Genomic DNA, 27,736 nt, shown 5'->3' with positions numbered 1-27,736 from the left:
ATTAATAAAATATTCAATTATTAAGAAAGATGGAAGCATTCTAAACTTCACTATAACTAACAGCTTAGCAACAAAATGTCTTAAACAAAATTTAACAAAATTATAAGTAGAAATTAACTGTTATAGTGAGGGATTTTTACATAGTTCTCTCAATCATTAATCGATCAAGCAAATTAACAATAAATATGAGTGTTCAGGTTAAAACAAAATTTAGATATAATATGTATATGTAAAGCTTACATAAAACAATGAGATTTTTTTTTCAAATATACATGGAGGTTTTACATTAATTGACTTATATTAGACCATAAAACAGTTGACTACAAAACATATCATATAGATCACATTGTCCAACCACAATGCAATTCAAGTACAGTGATACTTAGTGTTATTTGATAAAAAATACTTATAGTAATACTTGATAAAAAGTATTTTAATGATATTATTTTTACTTACATGGGTAACTATAAAAGTTCCATGATGCAAATTACAACTTACTTTCAAATACAGAAAGCACAAGTGATACTGGGATATAATGTTAAACAATAAATACAAGAGAATATAGGTGTTCTTTCATTATTGTCATTCTTACAACTTTTATGAAAGCTTGAAAATATTTCTAAGTAAGCGTTTTAAAAAAATGAAGATAAGGAACACCTGGGTTGCTCAGTCGGTTAAGCATCTACCTTTAGCTCAAGTCATGATCTCAGGGTCCTGGGATCAAGCATTGGGCTTCCCTGCTCAGCAGGGGAGTCGGTTTCTCCCTCTCCCTTTGAGCCTCCCCCTGCTTGTGCACTCTCTCTTTCAAATAAATATTTTTTTAAAAAATGAATATAAAATAAAGATAATTTCATATAAACAAAAACTGAAGAGATTTCATCAACAGGCTAATAAAAATATCAGAAACATAGACATACAAGATGGAATGAAAAATTTTATCTTGGAAATGTTAAGACATAGGGAAAAAATGAAATGCTTTTTTCCTTTCCTTAATTTCTTTAAACACTTGAATAATTTTTAAAAATTCATCTTATGGTTTATAACATATGAAGAAGTAAAACTTCTACACTACCATCACAAAGGGTTTCTATGGAACTTTACTGATTAAGATTCTTATGTTGTATGTGAAGTGGTATAACATTAGTTCTAGATTGTAAAAAGTTAGGAATGCTCACTGGAACCACCAGAGAAACCACTGGGGTAAGAGGTGGGGGATAAAGAGGTATAGCAGAAAAAAAAAGTATAAAAACAAATGCTGAAAATAACTCACTAATCTAAGGGTAACAAAGGAGGAACAGAGGAGGAAACCATTGTTGGGATAAATAGAACACTAACAAGAAAGCAGCACTTAACCTACACCCATAGTTGTCAGTAATTTTGGTATACGTAATTCAACTGAATGTTCTAATGAAAAGGCAGAGATTATCTGACTAAATAGAGGGGAAAAAAAGACCTATCAATATTCTGTTTACAGAACCATACTTTAAAAGTGAAGACAGATAAACTAAACATAAAAGAAGAAATACTAATCATAGCATATTTTAAGGAACTCTTGAAGTTTTTAGTCATTGTTTTGGGTTTCTTGAAAGTATCCAGCTAAGTGGAGAGAGGAAAATAGGCTATCCAGATTTAATGTTAGCAACCTCATGGGAGTGGCTGTGGCAAAGCATAATTCCACTACTTGTGATCTTAGTTTTAGGCCAAATAGTATTATTCCCCATGTAACAACAAATATCGAAATCTAAATGCCCATGGGGTCAGTTAAGATGGCAGTGTAATAGGAGGACCCTATGTTTGCCTCATTCCTGGAACACAGCTAAATAAATATTGGATTGTTCTAAATACCTAAGAAATGGATATGAGGACTGACAAAACAAACTGCACAACTAGAGGGGGAGAAGAGGTCACATCATGGAGGGTCAGAGGTGTGGGGACATGATTCTGGGGAGAAAAGAATCATGGGAAAAGGTAAAGGAGTCCTGACCATGAGAAAAGGGGAGGGAAGAAACAGAGAGATACAGAAAGAGAGGGAGAGAAAGCAGTGCACAGAGGATCACAGACAGAAAACTCTTCCCCAAAATCACTGACTGGGAAAACAAGAGAGGCTGATTATCTTCAGTGTTTACAACCAGTGGATCTCAAGACTGGAGTTTCATAGTTCTGTGTTGTGGGTGGTAGGGAGCCCAGTGGGTGCTGCAGTGCTCTTCTGGAGAGGGAAGGTAGATGCCAGGCGCTGATGGTGTGATCTGAAGATCTGAAGATCTCCAGGGATGCACTGGGAGAAATGTTCCCCATTTTTGTAGTGTATCTGGGAGAGGTAGCTTTGCCTGTCAGAGACAAAAGAGCTGGTTGGTACCACTGTGTTCCCCTCTGCCCCTTAAGCATAGGAGCACAGACACCTGCCAAGGGTAGTTAACCTGGACTCGGGATTTTTGCTGTATGTTACTCTAAACTCCCAGCTCCTGTGCATTGGTGTGACTCCCTCTTTGGGACAAACCAACACAAGCCCCAGCTCAGCAAGACCCAATCCCAGAGGACCAGCAGAGGTCCACACCACAAAAGGTTCTTAAGGTTTGGAATTCTGAAATTCATCCAGTGTGTCTGAGATAAAACACAGATGCACTGCACTGCCTGGCAGCAGACAACCCAGACCAGACACATACAGGGAGAAGGCAGGGATCTGCGGGATGCCTCTGAAACACAGGAGGAGAGTTTGCTCTTATGTGAGGACTTCCTAGACAGCAGTGGTGTGAACTCATATCTTGGAGACAAGGAACAAGGCCAGTGCTGCTTTTCTTCCATACCTATCAGCACAGACTGACTTCGGTGAGAAGCATAGCCCATCAACAATGGAGGCCTGAGCCAATTACAACAAGCCATGCCTGCTTACACACTGTAGGTGCTTCTTAACTAGGGCAAGTGTGCCTGAGAGCAGGTGTCCCCTACCCCAGCAAAAACCTCCATATGCACCAAGTCTGCTGACCATAGTGCTGTACAGCTTCAACTCTAGTGGAAATATCAGGTATCTTTTAACAGAAGACCAGAGTACACCTAGTTAAAACTTGCCACACTCTGGAGAAGGTCCAAACATTCCCCACTGTAGGCAAGAAGAAACTGCAGAGGACCAATCTGAGGGAAAGAGCAGCCAAAACACAACAGCAGAGTGCACACAGCATATACCAGAGACACTTCCTAAAGCACCAGGCCAGGAACAGTATATGACCTCTTCTTAATAAAACCACCACTCCCAGGAGCAGGAAGCATAACCGGCTTTTCTAACATACAGAAAATGACAGAAACCTAGATAAAATACCAAGATGGAGGAATTCACCCAAAAAGAAAAAAAAAAGGAAAGGTCATGGGATCTAATCAAAACAGATATAAGAAATATGCCTGGCCCAGAATTTAAAGCAACAATCATAATGATACTAGCTGGGCTTGAGGAAAGCATAGAAGACATCAGGGAGTACCTTTCCACAGAGAAAAAAGATCTTAAAACTAGTCAGGCCAAAATAAAAATGCTGTAACATAAATGCAAACCCAACTGGATGTAATGACCACAAGGATGGAAGAATCAGAAGAATGAATAAGTGATATATAAGATAGAATAATGGAAAATTATGAAGTTGAAAAAAAGAGGGAAAGAAAAATATTGGATCATGAATGTAGATGTAGGGAACTCAGTGACTTCATAAAGTATAACAACATTCACATCATATAAGTACCAGAAGAAGAGAGGGGAAAGGGCAGAAAGTTTATTTAAAGAAATAATAACTAAACATCCCTAATCTAGGGAAGGAAACAGATATCCAAATCCAAGAAGCACAAAAGCAGGCCAACACCAAGAAATACTATAGTATGGAGATAGGGGAAAATATATACAGATAGGGAAAAAAATCCTAAAAACAGTAAGGAAAAAGAAATCCCTAACTTGCAGGAGAAGACCAGTAAGGATAGATCTATCTATCACAGAAACGTGGCAAGTCAGAGGACAGTGGCAGGATATATTCAGTGTGATGAATGGGAAAAATATGCAGGGAAGAAAACTATCATTCAGAGTAGAAGAAGAAATAAAGAGTTTCCCAGACCCAAAAACTAAAAGTGTTCATGACCATGAAACCACCCTACAAGAAACATTAAAGGAGACTGACTCTAAGAGTGGAAAGAAAAGACCAAAAGTGACAAAGACTAGAAAGGAACAGAGAAAATCTCCAGAAACAATGACTTAACAGGTAATACAATGGCATTAAATTCATATCTATTAATAATCACTCTGAATGTAAATGGAATAAATGCTCCAATCAAAAGACATAGAGTGTCAGAATGGATAAAAAGCAATACCCATTTCTATGTTGCCTAGAGGAGACTGATTTTAAACCTAAAGAAATCTGCAGATTGAAAGTGAAGGGATGGAGAAAGAATCCTGAAAGAAGCAAGGAGGGGGAAAAAAAAAGTCCTTTAATCTACAAGGGAAGACAGCTCAGATTCATAGATTTGTCCACAGAAATTTGGCAGGCCAGATATGAATTGCAGGATATATTCAGTGTGCTGAATGGGAAGAATATGTAGTCAAGTATACTCTATCCAGAAAGACTGTCATTCAGAAAAGGAGAGATAGTTTCCCAGGCACATAAAAACTAAAGGAGTTCGTGACCACTAAACTAGCCCTGCAAGAGATACTAAGGGGGACTCTTTCAGGGGGGAAGGGGAGACCAAGAGCAACAAAGACTAGAAAGTAACACAGATAGCTAGAAAATTAGTTAGTAAATTAAGTTATATTAAATATATTAATTGGACACTATGTGAACTTCAAAATTAAATTGAAATAATATATTCCATTAATATGTGGGAAAACATTATAAGATAACTTACAAAATAGCATATATAAAACAAAGGTATATGAATATATACATGTATACATTAAAAACAGGACATGTCTGCATAAAATTTATCCTGATTATAAAACTATGTGCGTTTTTTTCTTTATTATTTTTGTCTGTCTATTTTTTACTGTTAATGATTTTTTTAGTTATTTAAAGATCTAAATATTTCCTTTTATTTTTTTAAAAATATTTCCTTTTATGAACAAAATCATGACATTATGGCACTCATTGAGACACGTTACATAAAAATATCAGTGATAACAGGCAAATCTGGTTTTTTAACTTGCTGCTCATATGACTGCTCACTGACTATATAAACAAGAATTTCCATAACTAAATGGATATTCCCATGAATAAATCACATATTTGAAATATAGAACTTCCACTAGAGAACTCAAGCAATTATACAGCATAAGATAATCTCATAAAAGATAATATTTAACAACAAGGATCTCTAATTGAGTAATAAACAAAATAGCTTGTTTTAAAATGGAAATCAATTTAAGGAAAAGAGTTCACCATGATATGGAGTGAATCAAAAATATCTATAGCTAATTTTAATCTAATAGATTATAGTGTAGTAGATCCTTGCATACATACAGAGTTATACATTATTGCCAGAATTCTATACTGATTTGGAAATCAATACCATAAATATTGGCCCCTGCATGTCAATGTAAAAGCAACCGACATTTTTCTTCTGTCTTGCTATCCTGAGATACATATTATGAACAGTGTGAAATATCTACATTGCAAAGAAGACAAGTTTCTTTTTCATATTCCCTTTGAACTTAAACACAAAAGAAATATATGATGACATATATCAATAATACATACCAAGGCTTTATCCATAACAATTTGTATTTTCAGAACTCTTTTCAATAGTGCAGCATCTGACTTTTCCTGTGAAAGAGAGAGCATGAGTTAAATAAAACATTTAAAAAATTTTTATATGTTTGTAATAATCAAGATTATATACATATATATGTATATATACATATATGCATACATCCCAAAGAAAAGTATAGATACGTAGAAAAACAGACACAGATTCATCAGGATATAGATAATAATAAGAGAATGAATGCACACTGAATAAATAAGCAGATTCCAAATACAAGTTTTAGGAAAAATATCAGAATATTTTACTTATATTCCTGATAATTAGAATCCTCAAAAAGTTACTAGAAGGAGAACCCATGTTTCTTCCTCTCAAAACCTTCCAAGACCCTCCCCCAACCTAAATAAACTTTCATCAACTGTCCTCCAAATGTTGCCTCTTTTTTCTCATTATTTTAAGTCTGTATTAACTTGTGGCTTACACCAAACGGAATGCATCCATTTAAAAAATACAGGTATATGTTACAAAGCTGTGATCACCAAGACAGCATGGTACTGGCACAAAAACAGATCCATAGACCAATGGAACAGAGTAGAGAGCCCAGATATGGACTCTCAACTCTAGGGTCAACTAATCTTCAACAAAGTAGGAAAAAAATATCCAATGGAAGAAAGATAGTCTCTTCAATATTATATATATTCAATAACTGGTGCTGCGAAAGACAGCTATACATAGAAGAATGAAACTTGACAATTCTTTTACACCATACACAAAGATAAACTCTAAATGGATGAAAGACCTCAATGTGAGACCAGAACCCATCAAAATCCTAGAGGAGAACATAGGCAGTAACCTCTTTGACATCAGCCACAGCAAATTCTTTCAAGACACATGTCCAAAGGGAAGGGAAACAAAAGCGAAAATGAACTTTTGGGACTTCATCAAGATAAAAAGCCTTCTGCATAGCAAAGGAAACAGTCAACGAAACAAAAACGCAACCCACAGAATGGGAGAAGATACTTGCAAATGACACTACAGATAAAGGGCTGATATCTAAGATCTATAAAGAACTTCTCAAACTCAACACCCAAAACACAGATAATCAAGTCAAAAAATGGGCAGAAGACATGAGCAGACACTTAGCCAAAGAAGACATGCAAATGACTATCAGACACATGAAAAAATTTTCATCATCATTAACGATCAGGGAAATTCAAATCAAAAACCACACTAAGATACAACCTTACACCAGTTTGAATGGCAAAAATTGACAAGGCAAAAAACAACAAATGTTGGAGAGGTTGGGGAGAAAGGGAAACTCTCTTATACTGTTGGTGGGAATGTAAGTTGGTATAGGCACTACGGAAAACAGTGTGAAGTTTCCTCAAAAAGTTAAAAATAGATCTACTCTATGACCCTGCAATTGGACTACTGGGTATTTACCCCAAAGATAAAGATGTAGTGAAAAGAAGAGCCATATGTTCATAGCAGCAATGTTCACAATAGCCAAACTGTGGAAAGAGCGAAGATGCCCTTCAACAGATGAATGGATAAAGAAGATGTGTTCCGGGGTGCCTGGGTGGCTCAGTGGGTTAAAGCCTCTGCCTTCAGCTCGGGTCATGATCCCAGAGTTCTGGGATCGAGCCCCACATCAGGCTGTTCCCACATTGGGCTCTCTGCTCAGTGGGAAGCCTGCTTCCCTTCCTCTCTCTGCCTGCCTCTCTGCCTACTTGTGCTCTCTGTCAAATAAATAAATAAAATCTTTAAAAAAAAAAAAAAAGATGTGTTCCATATACACAATGGAATATTACTCAGCCATAAGAAAGGATGAACACCCAACTTTTGCATCAACCTGGATGGGATTGGAGGAGATTATGTTAAGTGAAATAAGTCAAATAGAGAAAGTCAATTATCAAATGGTTTCACTTATTTGTGGAACATAAAGAATAGAATGGAGGACATTAGGAGAAGGGAAAAATGAAGGGGGAGAAATCGGAGTGGGAGATGAACCATGAGAGACTATGGACTCTTGGAAACAAATGGAGGGTTTTAGAAGGGAAGGTGGTGGGGGGATGGGTGAACCTGTCATTTTCAAGTGTCATAAGGAGGGCATGGATTGCATGGAGCACTGGGTGTTATACGCAAACAATGAATCATGGAACACTGTATCAAAAACTAATGTACTGTATGGTGACTAATATAACACAATTAAAAAATGCAGTTATATGAATTGGTACTAATGTGAATACCCATGTGACAATTTCCTTAAGTGTGAGAGAGATAATTTCTATCTTGCTCTTCCAAGTCCATTGCCTACATGGCTGAAGGCAACCAAGGATCTGCTTTCTCTCACCATAGCTTAGAATAATCTATTTCAGAGTTTTATATAACTGGAATCATATAGTGTGTACTCTTTTATACCTGACATTTTGTACTCAGCATTCCCCCATGTTGTTGTGATTATTAGTAATATATTAGTTTTTACTGCTAAGTAGCATGTCATTTTAGAAATATACCAAATTTTGTTTATGCATTTAGCTGTCAATGATGTGAAAGGTGGAATAAAGTGGGGTCACTTTTGTCAAAGGGTTTTAAAATGGATCTGGGAGGCCATTAAGGAGTTAGGCCATATGCACATCATCACTGGGTAGAATCATGAACTTGTGAATAGGGCCCAACTTTAATATTCCTAGGACTCTGCGCAAACTTATCTGTGACTTGCTATAGTAACAAATTTTTGTTTTAATGACAGCCTTACGAATCAATTATGTTTAGCCTTGTTTACTTTTCTGCCAACAACTATCAAAATCTTTGTAAAAAAAAAAAAATATGCAAGCATCCCCTTTTGTCTTTAAAATAAAACCCTCTTTTGTTCCCTAGTGGGATACAGTTGGGTTGCTACGGAAATCTGTGCTCACTGAATTATAATTCTGAGATTCCAATAAATGCTTTTGTTTTATTTCAGCTTTTTTTCTGTTGATAATGATATTTTGGATTATTTAGACATCTTAGCTGTCACAAACAAAGCTGCTATGAGTATCCATGTACAGATCTTTGTGGAGTTAATACTCATTGTTCTTGGGAAATATTTAGAATACCTGAATCATATGCTAATTGTGGGTGTGTAAAGTAATACAAAAGTACCAGATTGCTTTCTAAAATAGTTTGATTGTTCTGCATTGTTGCCAAGAATTAATAAGAGTGCCAACTGCTCTGCATTTTTGCCTATATTTGGTATTGTCTTTTCTACTGTTTCCATTCTTGTTGGTCGGTGCTGATATCTTACTGAGGTTTTAATCTGCAATTCCCTGATGATTAATGTGGAACAGCTTTTACATGTTTATGGCTCATTATTTTGGTTTCTCCTAAGTTCCCTACTAGAAATTTTATGTTTAGCTTTGACATTTAAGTCTACACTCTAATACAGTTTTGTGAATAAGGGTCAAGATTCATTTTATTCCCTACAGATGTCCAGTCTTCTGGCAACATTTATTGAAGAGATCATCCTTTAACCTTTTAAAGTCCCTAGCACCTTTATGGAAAATCAATCAACCGATAGCGTGTGGGTCTACTTCTGATCTATTCTGTTCCACTGATCTATATGTCTATACTTAGACCAATAACACAGTATATATATCTAGAGCAGAGGTCAACAAACAATGACTCACGATATGGCCACCTGTTTTGTAAATAATACCTTACTGGAACAAAGCCACACCCATTTGTTTATATATTGTTGATGCTGCTTTCATGCTACAAAGCTAGAGTGATGTAGCTGTAACTACCTCACAAACCTGAAATACATACTATCTGACCTTTAAAAAAAAAAAGTAACGTAAGCTCTCCATTTTGTTCTTTTTAAAAATGTTTGACTATTCTAAGATCTTTACATTTCCTTATGAATTTTAGAACCAGTATCTATGAACATGTTTCCTGGAATTATCAAAGTTGGGATTACACTGAATCTACAGATTAACTGGGGGAAATGAACATCTTAACAATGTCAATATCTTTGTTTCCTGTGACTTTTCTAGACACTGTTAAAGTCCTGATAGCTTTGGAAGATCTTCCTTATGATCTACACACAGAGTTGGGTTACTAAAAACATAAGATTATATCTTTCCTTTAAAAAATGTATGCCAGGGGCACCTGGATGGCTCAGTGGTTTAAAGCCTCTGCCTTCGGCTCAGGTCATGGGGGTCCTGGGATCAAGCCCCGCATCAGGCTCTCTGCTCAGCGGGGAGCCTGCTTCCTCCTCTCTCTCTGCCTGCCTCTCTGCCTACTTGTGATCTGTCTGTCAAATAAATAAATAAAATCTTTAAAAAAAAAAAAAAAAAGAAAGCAAAACTTAAAAAAAAATGTATGTCATTTATTATTATTCTTTTTCCTATTGTATTACCCATAGACTCTAGTAAAACATTGACTGGAAATAGTGAGGGCAGAGAGCCTTGAATCATTCCTAATTTAGGGTCTCTTTTAGTCAGTTCAGGCTATAACAAATATACCAGAGACTAAGTGGTTTAAATAACGAACACTTATTTCTCATACTTCTGGAGGCTGGGAAGTTCAAGATGAAGGCATCAGCAGATGTGGTGTCTGGTGAGAGCACTCTTCCTAGTTTGCAAATGGCTATCTTCCTTTGGTATGCTCACACAACAAAGCAGAGAGAGAGATCTGTGTCTTTTCCTTTGTTTAGTAAAAGCATTAATTCCATCATGAGGGCCCTATTTTCACAAATGACCTAATTTAACCCTAATTATTTTTTCAAAGACCTCCCTATGTTATTCTACTGGAGGTTAGCGTTTTAACATATGAATTTGGGAACACAGCATTCAGTCCATAACAAGGGCAAAACATTCAGTCATTTATATTCATTATGTTAGCTGCAGATACTCATAGATTTTCTTAATTAGATCAATGAAGTTTCTTATTCCTAGTTTTTATCACAAATGGGTATTGAATTTTGTCAAATGAAATTTCTGGTACTACTGATTAGGTCTTATGGTTTTCTACATAAACATGTTGAGCGATTTTATTTAATTCCTCTTTTCTTGTACTGATTTAAGTAGTAATGTCTCAAAATCCCATAGTCAGAATCCTTGAAAAGGAAATAATGTTTTTATACCATAATGGCAACTGGACTAGGTAAAAAAAAAAAAAATGTAATTATATTATATACCCCCTAAAGAAGCCATTTTCTACATCCCCTAGACAGACATTCTTGACTATCTTATAAGCACTTCGTTTTGGCAAAGACTAAAGCCAGTCTGAGTTTTTCCACCTTTAAGGTTGACTTTACTTGATGCCAAGATTTCTATAGAATTATTCATTAGTTATGAAATCCAGCATATTAACCACATTATATCTTGGTGTTGCCAGTTTTTACCAGGGTTTCTTGAGAAAATTTTCAAATTCAGGACATTTTTCTTCAAAAGTTTTATTCTTTAATAATATTTTGGGTGCTATTTTTTTCATGAATGGCAATTTTAATTATCTTAAATTTCTCTTAGCAATCTTTTCATACTCCATTAGTCAGAATTCCCCAGAAAAATAGAACATTTATTATAATTTGTTATAATTATATTTATTATAAGAAATTGGCTCACATAATTATAGAGGCTGGCAAGTCCAAAACCTGCAGAGTGGGCCAGTGGGCTGGAAACCCAGAGAGAGCTTATGCTGCACTTCCAGTCTGAAGGCTGTTGGCTGGACAACTCTGTGGGAAGGTCCATCCTTTCATTCTATTTAGGACGTCAACTGATTGGATAACATTTCTGTTTTATTCAAAGTCCATTGATTTAGATGTTAATCTTGTTCAAAGACAGCCTCACAGAAACACCCACAAAATTTGATCATCTGAGCAATATGTCCCAGCCAAGTTGACACATAAAATTCACCATCACACATTCTTAGGTTTTTCTCTACCACTGTTTTTCTTATATAATTGCTCTCTATTCTCAAATCTGACTATAATATCACATATTGGGGTTTACCACAGTGTCTATTCTATTATTCATTAGGCGTCTTATCAATGGCTTTTATTTTTAAAATGGCTTCATTTTTCCCCTACATTTATTTCCTGAGCTCTTCCAAGGATCTTTTATCAGACCACATAAAGGTAGACCATTGGACTGTTACAGAACATATCTCCTGGGATCATATTACCTGGGCTTGAGCTTGTTGTTGTTGTTGTTGTTGTTGTTTTTAAGATTTTATTTACTTATTTGACAGAGAGAAATCACAAGCAGGAAGAGAGAGGGGAAACAGGCTCCCTGCTGAGCTGAGAGCCCAACAGGGCGCTTGATCCCAAGACCCTGAGATAATGACCTGAGCTGAAGGCAGAGGGTTAACCCACTGAACCACCCAGGTGCCCCCTGGGCTTGAGTTTTAATGTTACACCTTAACAGAGAATTTCCCAAGATAATTATTTCTTTGTTTGTTTTAAAGATTTTATCCATTCATTTAACACAGAGAGAGAGAAAGAGAGAGAAGAGAGGCAGCACAGCAGGAAGAGCAGCAGGCAGAGGGAGGGGAAGAAGCTGGCTCCCCAGTGAGCAGGGAGCCCAATGTGGGGCTCAATCCCTGGACCTTGGGATCATGACCCAAGCTGAAGGCAGACACCTTACCAACTGAGCCACCCAGGCACCCCAGGATAATAATTTAAATTCCCTAAATCTGTTTCCTAATCTGAAAAGGGGGACAAACATACTAACTTTTAGAATTATTTAAAAAAAAAAAAACTGGAAAGACAGGATATATGTAAAGCTCTTCAAACAATATACGGCAACTATGAGGTAGTACATGAATATATACAAGTTTTTCATTCACTTTGGATTTTGTGATCTTCTTATATTTTACATTTGTATTTCATATACTCCATATTTATTCTTTCCTAATTACTATTATTTTAGAATATATATATAGTTCTTTCAAGTCAAACCATTCTTGAACAATAGAGGGGGATTAGTGACTTTTATTACACTTCTGTTTTATTGTAAGAAATGGTCAATTATCTAAGAATGTTTTTTCCCTTCTCCAAGACAAGAGATGTCAGTGAGACACCTATCCAGGCTCAACTATATTGAGGTGGGGATGCACACACGTTTTTCCTCTTATTCTAACTAAATTCAAATAATCTAGTGGGGGACTCTTACAGTCCCCCAGTCAGAGCCAGTAGGGGAATCAACCAGGAGAGTTTCATCCACTCTGGTATTTTCATGAGCAAGACATAAACCTCCTAAGTCACTGACAGTTGAAATTGTTTGCTTCAACATCTGATGGGATTTGACCTAATAGAGATTCTCATGAAAAATACAGATTGAGGACAGCGCTTATACAGTTCTTCCATCTTTTCATTTGGTTGAAAGTTCACAGATTTTGTTGGTCAAGCAACTATTGTTTGGGAATCTGGTTGTGATTGCATCTGGATACTATCTTCAATCAGGATGAAAGTAAAGACTCTTTTTTTCCTGTTCAGTTGTTGTTTGTTTTATTTAAAGGGGGCAAGAACATTTTACGTTAGGAAGAAAAGAGATTATAAAAACTTAAAAATCTCAGTTATGTAGTTCTGGCTTTGTACAGAATTATAGACTGGAAATTACTTTGCCTTACTTTAAGTAATTGTGGTATTGCCTTTCAAATTCCAGTATTGCTGCTGGGAAATTCCATGCTATTCTGTACCTTGACCATATATAAGAAACCAGATTTTTAAAGTATCCATTCAGAAACTCACCTTAAATAATTCTGAGAATTTTTCTTGGATTATTTTGTGATTTATTCAATTCAATTTCCTGTTTACTCATACTGAGAACCCCTACTGTATTACCTGAACTCTTATTTTAATTTAAATTTCTTATCTCTCAAACTTCCATCATTTGTCATTGTATTTTACTTTTTGTGTGATTTCTGGAATTTTATCTTATGAACTTCCTATTTTCTTTTTTTCCATTTTTATTATCATACTTTTAAATTTCTAGAACTATTACTTATCTGTTGAGTGTTATTTTTTAAATAGCACCTTATTCTTAAATTTGTGGATGAAATATTTTCTCTTACTCCTCGGAGGATATTGCCATTTTGTTTTCTTCACCCTCTGTATTCTTTGGCATCTCAAACTTTAAAAAAAAACTTGATTTTTTTCATGTCTCTATCTTCCATATTAAATTGTTTCAACATATGTCTAGTGCCCCCTCATATTAGCAACTGAATATTTAACAGCTTATTTCAACATCTCTATGACCATATATGGAGTTTACAGGCTATTGTCTTCAGAGAAAACAATGTGTCTGGGTTGTTGATTGGGAAAAGGCTGTCAGCATGAATAGTTTTTATTCTTTTGGCTGGTTTAATTCCTTCCTGAAGAGGGGTCTTTCAATGCACTTCTTAGAATGTGTAAGCCTGGTTCCCAGGATCCAACGTGCCAAGTTTAAATTAAACACACTAGTTTCAATATGGTATTCCCCTTCTATTGGGAAATACAATAGCACATCTGTTACTGGCGTCCCCATTTCACAGACTCCCCAAAGAAAACAGCCTTCAATGACCTTCAGTCTACAACAGAAACAATTCATTAGCACAGGAAAACAGGATTGCTACATACACAACTTATTTCAACCAATTATCTTAAGCCCACCTTTAAAATCCCATCCTATTGCAATTTAGAAACACTTGAATAGTACTGCAGTACATGTCAAGTTTCCCATAGCCTATTCCAATTACTATTTCATGATCTCTTTGCCTTTGGTGCCTGGGATTCTTGGTCACACCACTTCAAAGAATGGAGAGGTAGACCAAAGAGTGGTGGGGAGCAAAGCAAAGTTTATTGAGCAATAGTACAAAGCTCCCAAAGAGGGAGGGGACTCAAAAGCGTTGCCATTTTGGCGTTCAAATCAAGGGGTTCCTATAAGCTCTCTTGCAGAAAGAACTATTTTAAGTAAACAGAGTGTGCGCCCTTATGCAGCCAAAACTGAGTAAGTTTTGGCTGCTAAGTCATGCCAATCAGGGTTTCTATCATGCACCTGTCTACCTATCAGGTTAATGTTTACATGCTGATGGTCTTTTTGGGCTGACATCTGGAGACTTATGTCTTAACTGCCTCAGATTGTGATAGGGACCAATGTTTTATGGTCCATTTTTGCATCTCAGGATGTCTTGCAAAAGTCACTTTTACAGAAGTATAAAAAGGGATACTATTGCAGACTTGTCTAAACTATAAAACAGGCTGGTAGCCCAGTTTTGCCTTAGCTGTCCTGGCTCCCTGTTTTCTTGTTGGGGACCCTCGCCCTGACTACCTAATTGTCCAACTAACTTCTAACATTATCAGTTTAGGATTCTGCTTTTGGGGGGCTAAATCAGCTATCTGATATTTAATGTCCATTGTTTTTCTCCTCTCTTGTTCTGTTTGTATGTTTATGTCATTTTAAAAATCCCCTTTCATTTAGTGGGTTTTTAAAAGGACAAGAGGGATAAATGCATGTGTTTAATATGCTTTCAGTAGATAAGCCCTTTATTGTATTTTGTTTGGTTTCTGTTCTACTTTTCAACTCTGAATATAATGTTCACTCTGTTTATAAGTTTCTTTGTGTTTAATTTCATGAATGTAAAAATATGCCTAAAATATGTCTTTGTTATTTTTTTCTGTTCTTTTAAAAAATCTGATGTATTGAAGATAATCATTCTCTTTATTCATGCCTGTTATAAGCATGTGATTACATGCTTAACTAAACCTGTAGATCTAAGCTTATCAAATTCAGGATGAAAAGCAAGTTTCAAGTTACTTCATGAAAGATATAAAATTGACAAATACTGACTTATCTCCATTCCTGCAATGATATCCCTGGGTTCCTCTCTGGTTCTGAAATTTTTGTTTCTATTTACTTCATTATTACATTTTGTTTTGTACCTAAACTTTCCATCCATAATGACTTCCAATTACTTTGTTCTACAACATTAGAAAATATGGTAAGCAAATGATAACTGTTTTCTACTGATCACTTTTTTATTTGTCTACATACTATGCTAGGTAATTTCCATTTATAAATGTAGTTAATCTCTGAAATAACTGTATATTAGGTATTTTTATTTTTTTAGAAATAAGAAAATTACACACAGAAAAGTTATGTTACTAGCCCAAGTTTTAGCCACAAGAACTTCTGTAATGTTATAATAGTAGAATGTTAATTCAAAAACAGTGTAAATATGTCTATATGCATCAACATACTTGCAATTAGGAAAATGTGAGAATTTTTATTTTTAATTATGTGTTTATATCTATTATATTTTCTATATACCATATTACTAAACATAAAAATATATTTAACATAAATATATTGCAATAGAAGTTTTTAATATAATCAATATCATTTAAATTTGTTTTCCAAATGTAACAATTCCAATGTGAATAAATTTATTGAAGATAACACAAGTGAAGATAACATAGAAGTGGTTACTTACTTCTAATTTCACAAGAATCCTGTAGGACTGATCTACCTGTTTGGTCATAGGATAATTTTCTTGTACAGAGGAATAATTAATTTTATTATTCTTTATTTGATAAAGCATATGCTCATATGCAGCTGCAGATTCCAATGGCTCAATGCCATAACTGACATTCTGTAACAGCAATAATCCCCTATGTATTTAAACACATAAAAAAGAAATTAAAAGATAATTAATATAGACTACCTGCTGAGAAATGTAAATCAACATCAAATAAAAAACATTTTATAGGAATTTAACAGTGGTCTTTGAGGCCTAGTATCTAAGAATCATTTCTTCTTACTTGGGTAAACTTTGAAACACAATTTTATGGCTTCTTCTCTCTATTATGGGACTTAGAAGTCATTGTGGTGCTAGTGTGGCTAAGACATGTGAATATTCTTCATACTAGTGGAAGATTTTCCTGCATAACTTTTATGACTTCCAGCCTAGGATGGAGACAAAGAGAATAGGAAAAATGATAAAGTAAGGAGGAGAAAAGGAAAGTATATGAGAAGAAACACAATCAAAGTCTCTATTTTCTTTGTCTTCGCTCTATCCTTCAAGATGTTTCTAAAAATTAAAGGGTCACACAAGATTTTCGATCATGTACATCTCTACAACACACTATTACCTGAGTCCAGAACAGGTGCTAAGTGTCACAACTGATTTTGGAACCTCTGCAGCGTATCCTTGATAAAGACAATGGCCCTAAACAGGAGTATACAAAGATACACTCATGAGTTATTTGGGTTTTAAGTTTTTATTTAAATTCCAGTTAGTTAAGCACACAGTATAATATTAGCTTCAGGTGCACAACACAGTCATTCAACATTTCCATTCAACACCTGGTGCTCATCACAAAAAGTGCATGAATGATTTGTAAATAAACTTTTTGGTTTATCCTTATTTCTTATATATCATTAAGCATTTAGATTTAACCATTACCATTACCATAATTATCTACCAGATATTCCATTATCTACAATCTCTTCCTCTTAAACATTTTTGCCTAAGAATAGTCATGACTACTATCCTTTCCCAAATAATTCCTGCTTTAATTTTAAATATTTTAAATATTTAAATATTTGACAAACAACTTCCTTATCTGTATCTTTTCTCTCTCAGTCACATTTCTTAAATGTACAGTTTATAACTACTAACTTTTTTTTTTTTTTTTTTTTATAACTACTAACTTGATTTAATTCACAGCATTAATTTGACTTCAAATGTAAACATTTCACTTGTTTTTTTTTTCAAGTTACCCCAAAGTATCTTAACTGAAATGTCTTCATTTTTTTTCTCTTTAGTATGTCACCAAGTTGATCAACCTTAGTTCAAGCTCTCCTCCCCAGGGTTTTTTTTCCACAGCATTAATATTCCCAGGTTCTCCCCTAATAATCGTTTTCAGTAAATATTCCTTTCTCTTTCCTTAAAAGTCTAGTGATATCTACAGTCAGCCCTGTTCCTTTACTAATGCTGCCCTATGAAAACTTTAGCTTCATCACATTCTTTCCTATGAATTTCTTTCTATGTTAATATTATACAATATTAGCTGTGATAAATATTATTTTCATCATCTCCAGATAGTAAATTTCCTTACTGAAAGGGAACTAGCAAAAATAGAGTGAGAGGCACACTGACATCCAGTGGCTAGAGTATAGCCAGAAGAAATGTCCATCTCACTGATCCTTCATCATCTGATCCCACCTAGCAGGACAAGGTGGCCCAAGTATCTCTTACCACCACAGGCTGCAATAGCCGAAGTCCAGTAGAGCCAGAAGAACAAAGCTAAACAGAATAACATTAAAAGTTATAAGAGGGGCGCCTGGGTGGCTCAGTGGGTTGGGCCTCTGCCTTCAGCTCAGATCATGATCTCAGGGTCCCGGGATCGAGCCCCACATCGGGCTCTCTGCTCAGCAGGGAGCCTGCTTCCCCCTCTCTCTGCCTGCCTCTCTGCCTACTTGTGATCTGTCTGTCAAATAAATAAATAAAATCTTTAAAAAAAAAAGTTATAAGAAAGCTACATTGTCATTGGAACAACACACCACACTAAATCTAAACTTAAACTGGGTGACTTCTTCAAAAACATAAGATTTAAAGATCAAGGGTACAAGTAAACATCACCAACTATACCAAGAACCAAAAAAATCATAATAAAAATGAGAAAAGACAACCAACTGATGCCAATATTGAGATAAGCCACATGCTGGAAATATTAGAGAAAGATTTTAAAGCAGCCATGGAAAATTGCTTCAGAGCACAATTACAAATTATCTTGAAACAAATGACAGAATAGAAATAAAAGCCATAAAAGACAAAGTATTAGAACTAAAAACTATATATACATAAAACAAACCTCTGGATGGGCTCAAAAGTAGACTGGAGATGACAAGCCATAGAATCAGTGAACTTGAGGTCAGATAAGTAGAATTTACTCAATATATAAAACAGAGAAAAATGAGTTAATAAAAGACATAGAACCTCAATAAACTATGGAACAATACCAGATATAAAATATATATCAGAATCCAAGAAAGATAACAAAGAATGTGGAGTTGAAAAGTACTTAAGGAAACAAAGGCTGAGGGGTGCCTAGGTGGCTCATTCAGTCAGCTCAGGTCATGATCTTGGGGTCCTGGGATCAGGCTAGCAGGACGGGAAGTCTGCTTCACCCTCTCCCACTGCCAATCCCCCACCCAGCTCATGTGCTCTCTCTCTCTTCTCTCAAATAAATAAAAATCTTTTTAAAAAAGGGGAGGGGGGAGAAAGAAAGAAAGACTGAATTTCTGGTCAGAAAGAATGGAGTAAGAAGCCCTGGGCCCTCCATCATGGAACTAATTTACCAATTCAGTAATAATTCATGAACAAATTCCTTTTATGATTAATCAGAAATTACTTGAAAAATGCACCCTAGGAGAATGCAAAATCAAACTCACCAAAGCCAATAAGAAGATTTGGTGTACTTTTCATCAGGGACACTACCCAGAGCACTGCCATATAATCACAAACAGACTCCCTGGCTCCCAGCTTGCCAGCTTGACCAGGGAAGGAAAGGTGTTTGTTGATATGTCAATTGCCCCAACTGTTCTGAGAGGGCTACCCAAAAACTAGTATCTGTATCATGAGTCTATCACCTGAGTCCCGATAAGTTCAGCACAGTCTTAGCCACCCAAGTAAAATAGAGGTATTGATTTGGTCTAGTACAAATCATTGATTTGCAACCCCCACAACTCAGCATGGAGTAAGTGAATGAAAAACCCTAGCTTTCTGCTTGTCACTGGAAAAGGAAAAAGTTGATCCATGCGTGTAGTGCCTCTAAAACTGCCCAAAGAATTAGCATCTGTCTCATGAATCCTGGAGCACTGACAGATCTGGCAGAATCTAATTGCCTGAAAGAGACCAGGGGCAGCAGCTTAGAATGGTAGATACTATTGATCCTCCCTCCTGTCTAGCACAGAGAAAGCAGGAAAAAAAAAAATAGGTATCTGCTTCTCCCTGAAGAGATAAAAAGTTAGTAGAAGCCCCCAAAATCAATGGCAAGGCTGATCTGGGGAATCCATTTCTGCACAAGGCCAGTTGGTGAAGATTGGGAGAACTGACTGCTTTGACTATGAGCCAACAACAAAACAGTGAGTCAAGTAAAATGAAGAATCAAGAAAAGATGTTTTAAACAAAGAAACAAGATAAATCTCCAGAAAGTGAACTTATTGAAATAAACTTAAATGATTTACTATCTGGAGAATTAAAAATAACTCTCACAAACTTCTAACTATAAAATAATAAGTAATGGGATGTAATATACAACACAGAAACTACAGTTAATAGTACTACATTGCATATTTGAAAGTTGCTAAGAGAATATATCTTAAAATTCAGTAACTGTATGGTGAGGGATGCTAACTAGACTGTGGTGATCATTTCACAACATATACAAATATTGAATCATATTGAACATATGAAAAAATTCTGTATAGAAAAGGAAAATGATATAAGTCAGAAACTTGAATCTCCATAAGGAATATGACAGTAAAATAAGAACTTTTATTTTTCTTATGTTTAACTGATATAATAATTGTTCAAAATAATAGCAACAATGTATTTAACTACATATGCTTATGCAGATACCATATGTAAAAGATATACATTTTATGTTACATATTTCACATATAAATGAGAAATTGTATTACATATTTATATGTGTTTATATATTTATATGTGTTTATATATGCTTATATGTACTCATATTTATATATATGTGAAATTATACATCATATTTCACATATATGTATTTGTTTATATATAAGCAGCAATGATAGAAGGGATGGAAGGGAAAAACCTGGATTAGTTTTTATTGCAAAGGGCTCACACTACCTGTGATATGCTCTAGTGTTACTTTAAAGTGGACACAGTTGAACTCAGCAACATTATCAATCAACTGGATATAACTGACAGCTACAGACTACCTCATCCACCAATAGCAGAATACATATTTTTCTCAAGTCCATATGGAACATTCACCAAGACAGACATTCTGAGTCATAAAAAAACCTTAACAAACTTCAAAGAATAGAAATCATACAATGTCTGCTCTCAGACCACTGTGGAATTAAACCATAAATCAATAATGAGAAGATAGCTGGAAAATCCAAAACACATGAGATTAAAGACATGCTTCTAAAGGAAACATAGATCAAAAAAGAAATCTCAAAAGTGATTTTAAAATATTTTTAACTAATGGAAATAAAATACAGCTTTTCAAAATTTGTGAGATGCAGCAAAAATAGTGCTTAGGGGGAGGTTTATAGCATTTAATATATATTAAAAAAGAAGAAATACCTAAAATCAACACTCTAAGTCTCCACCTTACATAACTAAAAAAAGAAGAACAAATTAAATACAAAGTAAACTGAAGAAAAAGAATTATAAGAATTAGTGTAGAAACCAATGACACTGAAAACAGGAAAATGAATGAAACCAAAAGCTGATTCTTTGAAAATATCAATAAAATCAACATGTCTTTAGCCAGGAAACTAAGTAAAAATAAGAACACTAATTACTAATACCAGAATTAAAAAGTTGGCATAACTACAGTTCCCATAAATATTAAAAAGACAATAAAAGAATATGATGAACAACTCCACACCCACAGATTTGAAAATGTAGATGAAATGGACCAATTTGGGACAACTGGGTGGCTCAGTGGGTTAAAGCCTCTGCCTTCAGCTCAGGTCATGATTCCAGGGTCTTGGGATCAAGCCCCACATCGGGCTCTCTGCTCAGCAGGAAGCCTGTTTTCCTCCTCTCTCTCTCTGCCTACTTGTGATCTCTGTCTGTCAAATACATAAATAAAATCTTTAAAAAAAAAAAAAAGAAAGAAAGAAATGGACCAAGTTGTCATCCTTCATACAAGATGAAATACACAATGTGGGGTGACTGGATGGGTCAGTCAGTTAAGCCTCCGCCTTTGGCTCAGGTCATGATCCCAGGGTCCTGGGATGGAGTCCTACATCAAGCTCTCTGCTCAGCAAGGAGTCTGCTCCCTCTCACTTTCCCTATGTGTTCTCCTTCCCTCTCCCTCTCTTTCTCTCTGTCAAATAAATAAATAAAATATTTTTTAAAAAGAAATATACAATCTGAATGAGTCTATATTAGAGAAATCAAATAAAAAATTAATAATCTTCCAAAATAGAAAGCACAATGATCAGATGGGTTCATTGTTGAATTCTTCCAAACATTTAAGGAAGAAATTATGCCAATCCTTTCACACTCCTTCAGAGTATAGACCCAGAGGGAATATGTCCTAACCTATTCTCTGGGGATAGGATTATCCTAATACCAAAATGAGACAAAAATATTAGAAGAAGAGTTCAGACCAATATCTCTCATGAATATATATGCACAAATCCTCAACAAAATTAGCACATCAAATCCAACAATGAATAAAAAGAATTATAAATCACAAATAACTTGGATTTATCTCAAAGCTGGTTCAACATTCAAAAATGAAGTAATGTAAGCAATCACAGCAACAGGTTAAAAAAGAAAAATCAGTAAAATCAGTAATGTTTTAGGAAATAAAATAAACATATAAAAATCAGTTATGATTCTATACAGTAACTATCTGAGAAATTAGAAAAGAAATCCCATTTACAACAGCAGCCAAAAGAATAAAAGAAGAATAAATTTAACCAGGGAGGTGAAAAGACCTATACATTAAACGCTATAATACAATGATGAAAGAAATTGATGAAAACAAAATAGTAAGATATCCTGCATTCACAGATTGGAAAAATTAATATTATTAAGTGTCCATGTTACCTAAAGCAATCTACAAATCCAGTGAAACCCCTAATTCACTGGCATTTTTCACAGAACGAGGAAAAAAATCTCAAAATTCTTATGGAGCTACATAAGACCCCAAATAGCCAAAGCAATCTGGAGAAAGCTGAGGTATCACAATTCCTGATTTCAAACTCTAAGACAAATTGATAATAATTAGGAAAGTATGATATCGGCTTAAAAGCCAGCAGATAGAGGGGCGCCTGGGTGGCTCACTGGGTTAAAGCCTCTGCCTTCGGCTCAGGTCATGATCCCAGAGTCCTGGGATCGAGCCCCACATCGGGCTCCCTGCTCAGCAGGGAGCCTGCTTCCTCATCTCTCTCTGCCTGCCTCTCTGCCTACTTGTGCTCTCTGTCTGTCAAAAAAATAAATAAAATCTTAAAAAAAAAAAAAAAAGCCAGCAGATAGAACAATAGAACAGAATTAAGAGCCAAGACACACACCAACACGTATAACATCAAATAATCTTTCACAGGGGTGCCAAAAATACATAATGGGGAAAGATAGTCTCTTTAATAAATGGTGTGAAAAAAACTAAATATCCACAAGCAAAATAACACCACTTGCAAAAATTAACTTGAAATGGAGTAAAGACTTAAACATAAGATGTGAAACCATAAAACTAGAAGAAACATAGGAAAAACCTCCTTGATGTAGGTCTTGGCAATCATTTTTTGGATTGAGGATTTGAAACCAAAAGCAAAAAATTTTAAGTGGAACAGCATCAAACTAAAAAGCTTCTGCACAGCAAAGGAAACAATCAACATATCAAAAAGGCAATCTATGTAACAGGAGAAATATGTGCGAACCACTTATTTGATAAGGGGTTAACCAAAAGATAAGAGAAACATATATAATTCAATAGCAGAAAAACAAATAATACAAATACAAAATGAGCAAAGGACCCGAAAAGATATTTTCCAAAGAAGACACATAAATGGCCAACAGATAGATACTCAACATCACTAATTATCAGGAAATACAAATCAAATTCACAATGAAGTGTCACTTCAATAGGATGCCTTTTTATCAAAAAGACAAGAGATAACAAGTATTGGCATGGATGTGAAGAAAAGGGAACCATTGTACATGGTCAGTTTTAAGAATGTAAATGAGTATAGTCATTATGGAAAACAATGCGGAGATCCCTCAAAAAATTAAAAATAGAACTAAAATGATTCAGCAATCCCACTTCTGGATATATATACAGAAGAAAGGAAAACAGTTTCTCAAAGAGATATCTGAACTCATATATTCATTGCAGGATTATTCACAATACTCAATATATGGAAACAATTTGAGTGTTCAAGGATGGATTAATGGGTATAGAAAATGTGATATATATGAATATTATTCACCTCTGAGAGAGAAAGAAATCTTGCCATTTGCAACACCATGGATGGACCCAGAGGACATTGTACTAAGTGTAATTAGCCAGAATACAAATGTTATTTGTATTCTGTATTTAATGTGTGGAATCTAAAAACAGAAAGTTGAACTCATCAAAACAGAGTAGAATGGTGGTTACCCAGTGGTGGGGATTGGGAAAATGGAGAAATGCTAGTCAAAGGGTATAAGCCTTCAGTTACAGGATGAATAAGCTCTGGGGATCTAATGTATGGTATGGTAGCTACAGTTAATAATACTGTGTTATATAATTTACTGAGAGTAAATCTTAAGTGTTTTCACCACACACACAAACACACACGCACAAAGTGTATGTATGTGAACCATATTTGTACATTTTAGATACACACAATTTTATTTGTAAATTATACATCATAAGGCTAAACAAATTTTAATTTAAATTTTAAAAAATTAAAACATCAATGAAATACCACTATGCAGGCGTGCCTGGGTGGCTCAATAGTTAAGCGTCTGCCTTCGGCTCAGGTCATAATCCCAGGGTCCTGGGATGGAGCCCCACGTTGGGCTCCCTGCTCAGCAGGAAGCCTACTTCTCCCTCTCCCACTTCCCCTGCTTGTGTTCCCTCTTTTGTTGTGTCTCTCTCTCTGTCAAATAAATAAAATCTTTAAAAATAAATAACACTATACGATTATTATACAATTATTAAATTGTCCAAAATCTGAAGAACTGATAACCACAAGTCCTGGCAAGTGTATGGAGCAACAAAAACTCTCATCCATTGCTAGTAGGAATGCAAGATGGCAGAGTCATTTTGAAAAGAATTTGGAGAGCTACTTACAAAGATAAACACACTCAACATATGATCCAGCAATCTTGCTCCTTTTATTTACCCAAAAGAGCTGAAAAGTTAGATTCACATAAAACCTGCAAACCTGGCTTCTAGCAGCTTTATTTATAATTGTCAAAACTCAGAAGCAATACAGACATCCTTCAGTAGATGAATGGATTAATAAACTGTGGTACATCCAAACAATGGATTATGCTTCAGTCCTAATAATAATGAACTATCAAGCCATGATAATATATGGAGGAATATTAAATGCACATTATCATGTGAAAGAAGCCAATCTGAAAGGCTTGTTATGGTATGATTCCAACTACATGAGATTCAGGAAAAGGCAAAACTATGGAGACAGTAAAAAGATGAGTAGTTCTCAGGGTGAGGAAAGGACAGAAGGTTGAATAGGTGGAGCACAGAGGATGTTGAGGGCAGTGAAACTATTCTGTATGATGTTACAATGGTGACACATGTCATATGTTTGCGCAAACCCATGAAATGTGCAAAACCAAAGTTAAACCATAATTTAAACTGTGGACTCTGGGTAATTGTGACATGATCATGCAACTAATTGTAATAAATATACCACTGTGGCTGGGGATGTCACTAACAGCAGAGGCTATGAACATGTGGGTCCAGGGGATATTTAAAAATGTCTGTACCTTCCTCTTAATTTTGCTGTCAACCCAAAACTATTCATAAAAAAGAAAAATTAGGGCTTTTACTTTCTCTTAATTTTTTTTTATTTCTTTTCAGTGTTCCAGAATTGTTTATGCACCACACCCATTGCTCCATGCAATACATGCCCTCCTTAATACCCACTACCAGGCTCACCCAACCTCCCACCCCCCCCCCACCTCTGAAACCTTCAGTTTGTTTCTCAGAGTCCACAGTCTCTCATGGTTCAACTCCCCCTCCAAATTCCCCCAACTCACTTCTTTCCATCTCCCCATGTCCTCCATGTAATTCCTTATGCTCCACAAATAAGCGAAATCATATGATAATTGACTCTCTCTGCCTGAATTATTTCACTCAGCATAATCTCTTCTAGTCTCGCCCATGTTGATACAAAGGTTGGGTATTCATCCTTTCCGATGTAGGCATAATACTCCATAGTATATATGGACCATATCCTCTTTATCCATTCGTCCATTGAAGGGCATCTTGTTTCTTGTCACAGTTTGTCGACTGTGGCCATTGCTGCTATGAACATTGGGGTACAGACAGTCCTTCTTGTCACTCCATCTGTATCTTTGGGGCAAATACCCACTAGTGCAATTGCAGGGCCATAGGGAAGTTCTATCTTTAATTTCTTAAGGAATCTCCAAACTGTTTCCCAAAGTGGCTGCACCAAGTTGCATTCCCACCGACAGTGTAAGAGGTTTCCCCTTTCTCCACAACCTCTCCAACACTGTTGTTTACTGTCTTGTTGATTTTGGTCATTCTAACTGGTGTAAGGTGGTATCTCAGTGTGGTTTTGATTCGAATGTCCCTGATGGCTAATGATGATGAACATTTTTTCATGTGTCTGTTAGCCATTTGTATATCTTCTTTGGAGAAGTGTCTGTTTATGTCTTCTGCCCATTTTTTGACCTGTTTATCTGTTTTATGTGTGTTGAGTTTGAGGAGCTCTTTGTAGATCTTGGATATCAGCCCTTTGTCTGTAGTGCCATTTGTGAATATCTTCTCCCATTCTGTGGGCTGCCTCTTTGTTTTGTTGACTGTTTCCTTTGCTGTGCAGAAGCTTTTGATCTTGATGAAGTCCCAAAAATTCATTTTCACTTTTGTTTCCTTTGCCTTTAGAGACATATCTTGAAAGAAGTTGCTGTGGCTGATATCAAAGAGGTTACTGCCTATGTTCTCCTCTAGGATTCTGATGGATTCCTGGCTCACATTGAGGTCTTTTACCCATTTCGAGTTTATCTTTGTGTATGGTGTAAGAGAATGGTCGAGTTTCATTCTTCTACACATAACTGTCCAATTTTCCCAGCACCAGTTACTGAAGAGACTTTTTTTCCACTGGATATTTTTTCCTGTTTTGTCGAAGATTTTTTGACCATAGAGTTGAGGGTCCATATCTAGGCTCTCTACTCTGTTCCACTGGTCTATGTGTCTGTTTTTGTGCCAGTACCATGCTGTTTTGGTGATCACAGCTTTGTAGTAAAGCTTGAAATCAGGCAACGTAATGCCCTCAGGTTTGTTTTTCTTTTTCAATATTTCCTTAGCAATTCAGGGTCTCTTCTGATTCCATACAAATTTTAGGATTGTTTGCTCCAGCTCTTTGAAAAATGTCCATGGAATTTTGATCGGAATGGCATTAAAAGTATAGATTGCTCTGGGCGGTATAGACATTTTAACAATGTTTATTCTTCTGATCCATTCGCATGGAATGGTCTTCCATCTTTTTGTGTCTTCTTCAATTTCTTTCATGAGTGTTCTGTAGTTCCTCGAGTACAGACCCTTTACCTCTTTGATTAGGTTTATTCCCAGGTATCTTATGGTTCTTGGTGCTATAGTAAATAGAATCGATTCTCTCATTACTCTCTCTGTATTTTCATTGCTAGTGTATAAGAAAGCAATGATTTCTGTGCATTGATTTTGTATCCACATTGCTGAATTCCTGTATGAGTTTTAGTAGTTTGGGGGTGGAGTCTTTTGGGTTTTCCATATAAAGTATCCTGTCATCTGCGAAGAGAGAGAGTTTGACTTCTTCATTGTCAATCTGAATACTTTTTCTCTTTGTTGTCTGATTGCTGTTGCTAGGACTTCTAATACTATGTTGAACAAGAGTGGTGAGAGTGGGCATCCTTGTCATGTTCCTGATCTCAGAGGGAAGGCTGTGAACTTTTCCCCATTGAGAATGATATTTGCTGTAGATTTTTCATAGATAGATTTTATGAAGTTCAGGAATGTTCCCTCTATCCCTATACTTTGAAGCATTTTAATCAGGAACGGATGCTGGATTTTGTCAAATGCTTTTTCTGCATC

General features: G+C 35.6%; 1 protein-coding gene across 1 annotated transcript in view; it reads right to left on the bottom strand.

The window, feature by feature from the left end:
• LOC308338240 (A disintegrin and metallopeptidase domain 3-like) overlaps window positions 1–27,736 on the bottom strand; it is a gene marked incomplete at both ends in the record, with an annotated part of 111,004 nt that overhangs the window by 53,350 nt on the left and 29,918 nt on the right. Inside the window, 3 exons of the mRNA XM_080796290.1 lie at window positions 5,721–5,786; window positions 16,177–16,354; window positions 16,835–16,911. Of these exons, the coding sequence (XP_080652416.1) occupies window positions 5,721–5,786; window positions 16,177–16,354; window positions 16,835–16,911 (321 nt within the window). The remainder of the gene's footprint in view (window positions 1–5,720; window positions 5,787–16,176; window positions 16,355–16,834; window positions 16,912–27,736) is intronic.

This window comes from Martes martes (assembly GCF_963455335.1).
Source record: "Martes martes genome assembly, chromosome: 2".
Classification (NCBI taxonomy): Eukaryota; Metazoa; Chordata; class Mammalia; order Carnivora; family Mustelidae; genus Martes; species Martes martes.
The sequence above is the reverse complement of the archived record's forward strand: the minus strand, read 5'-3'. Positions and strand labels throughout refer to the sequence as shown.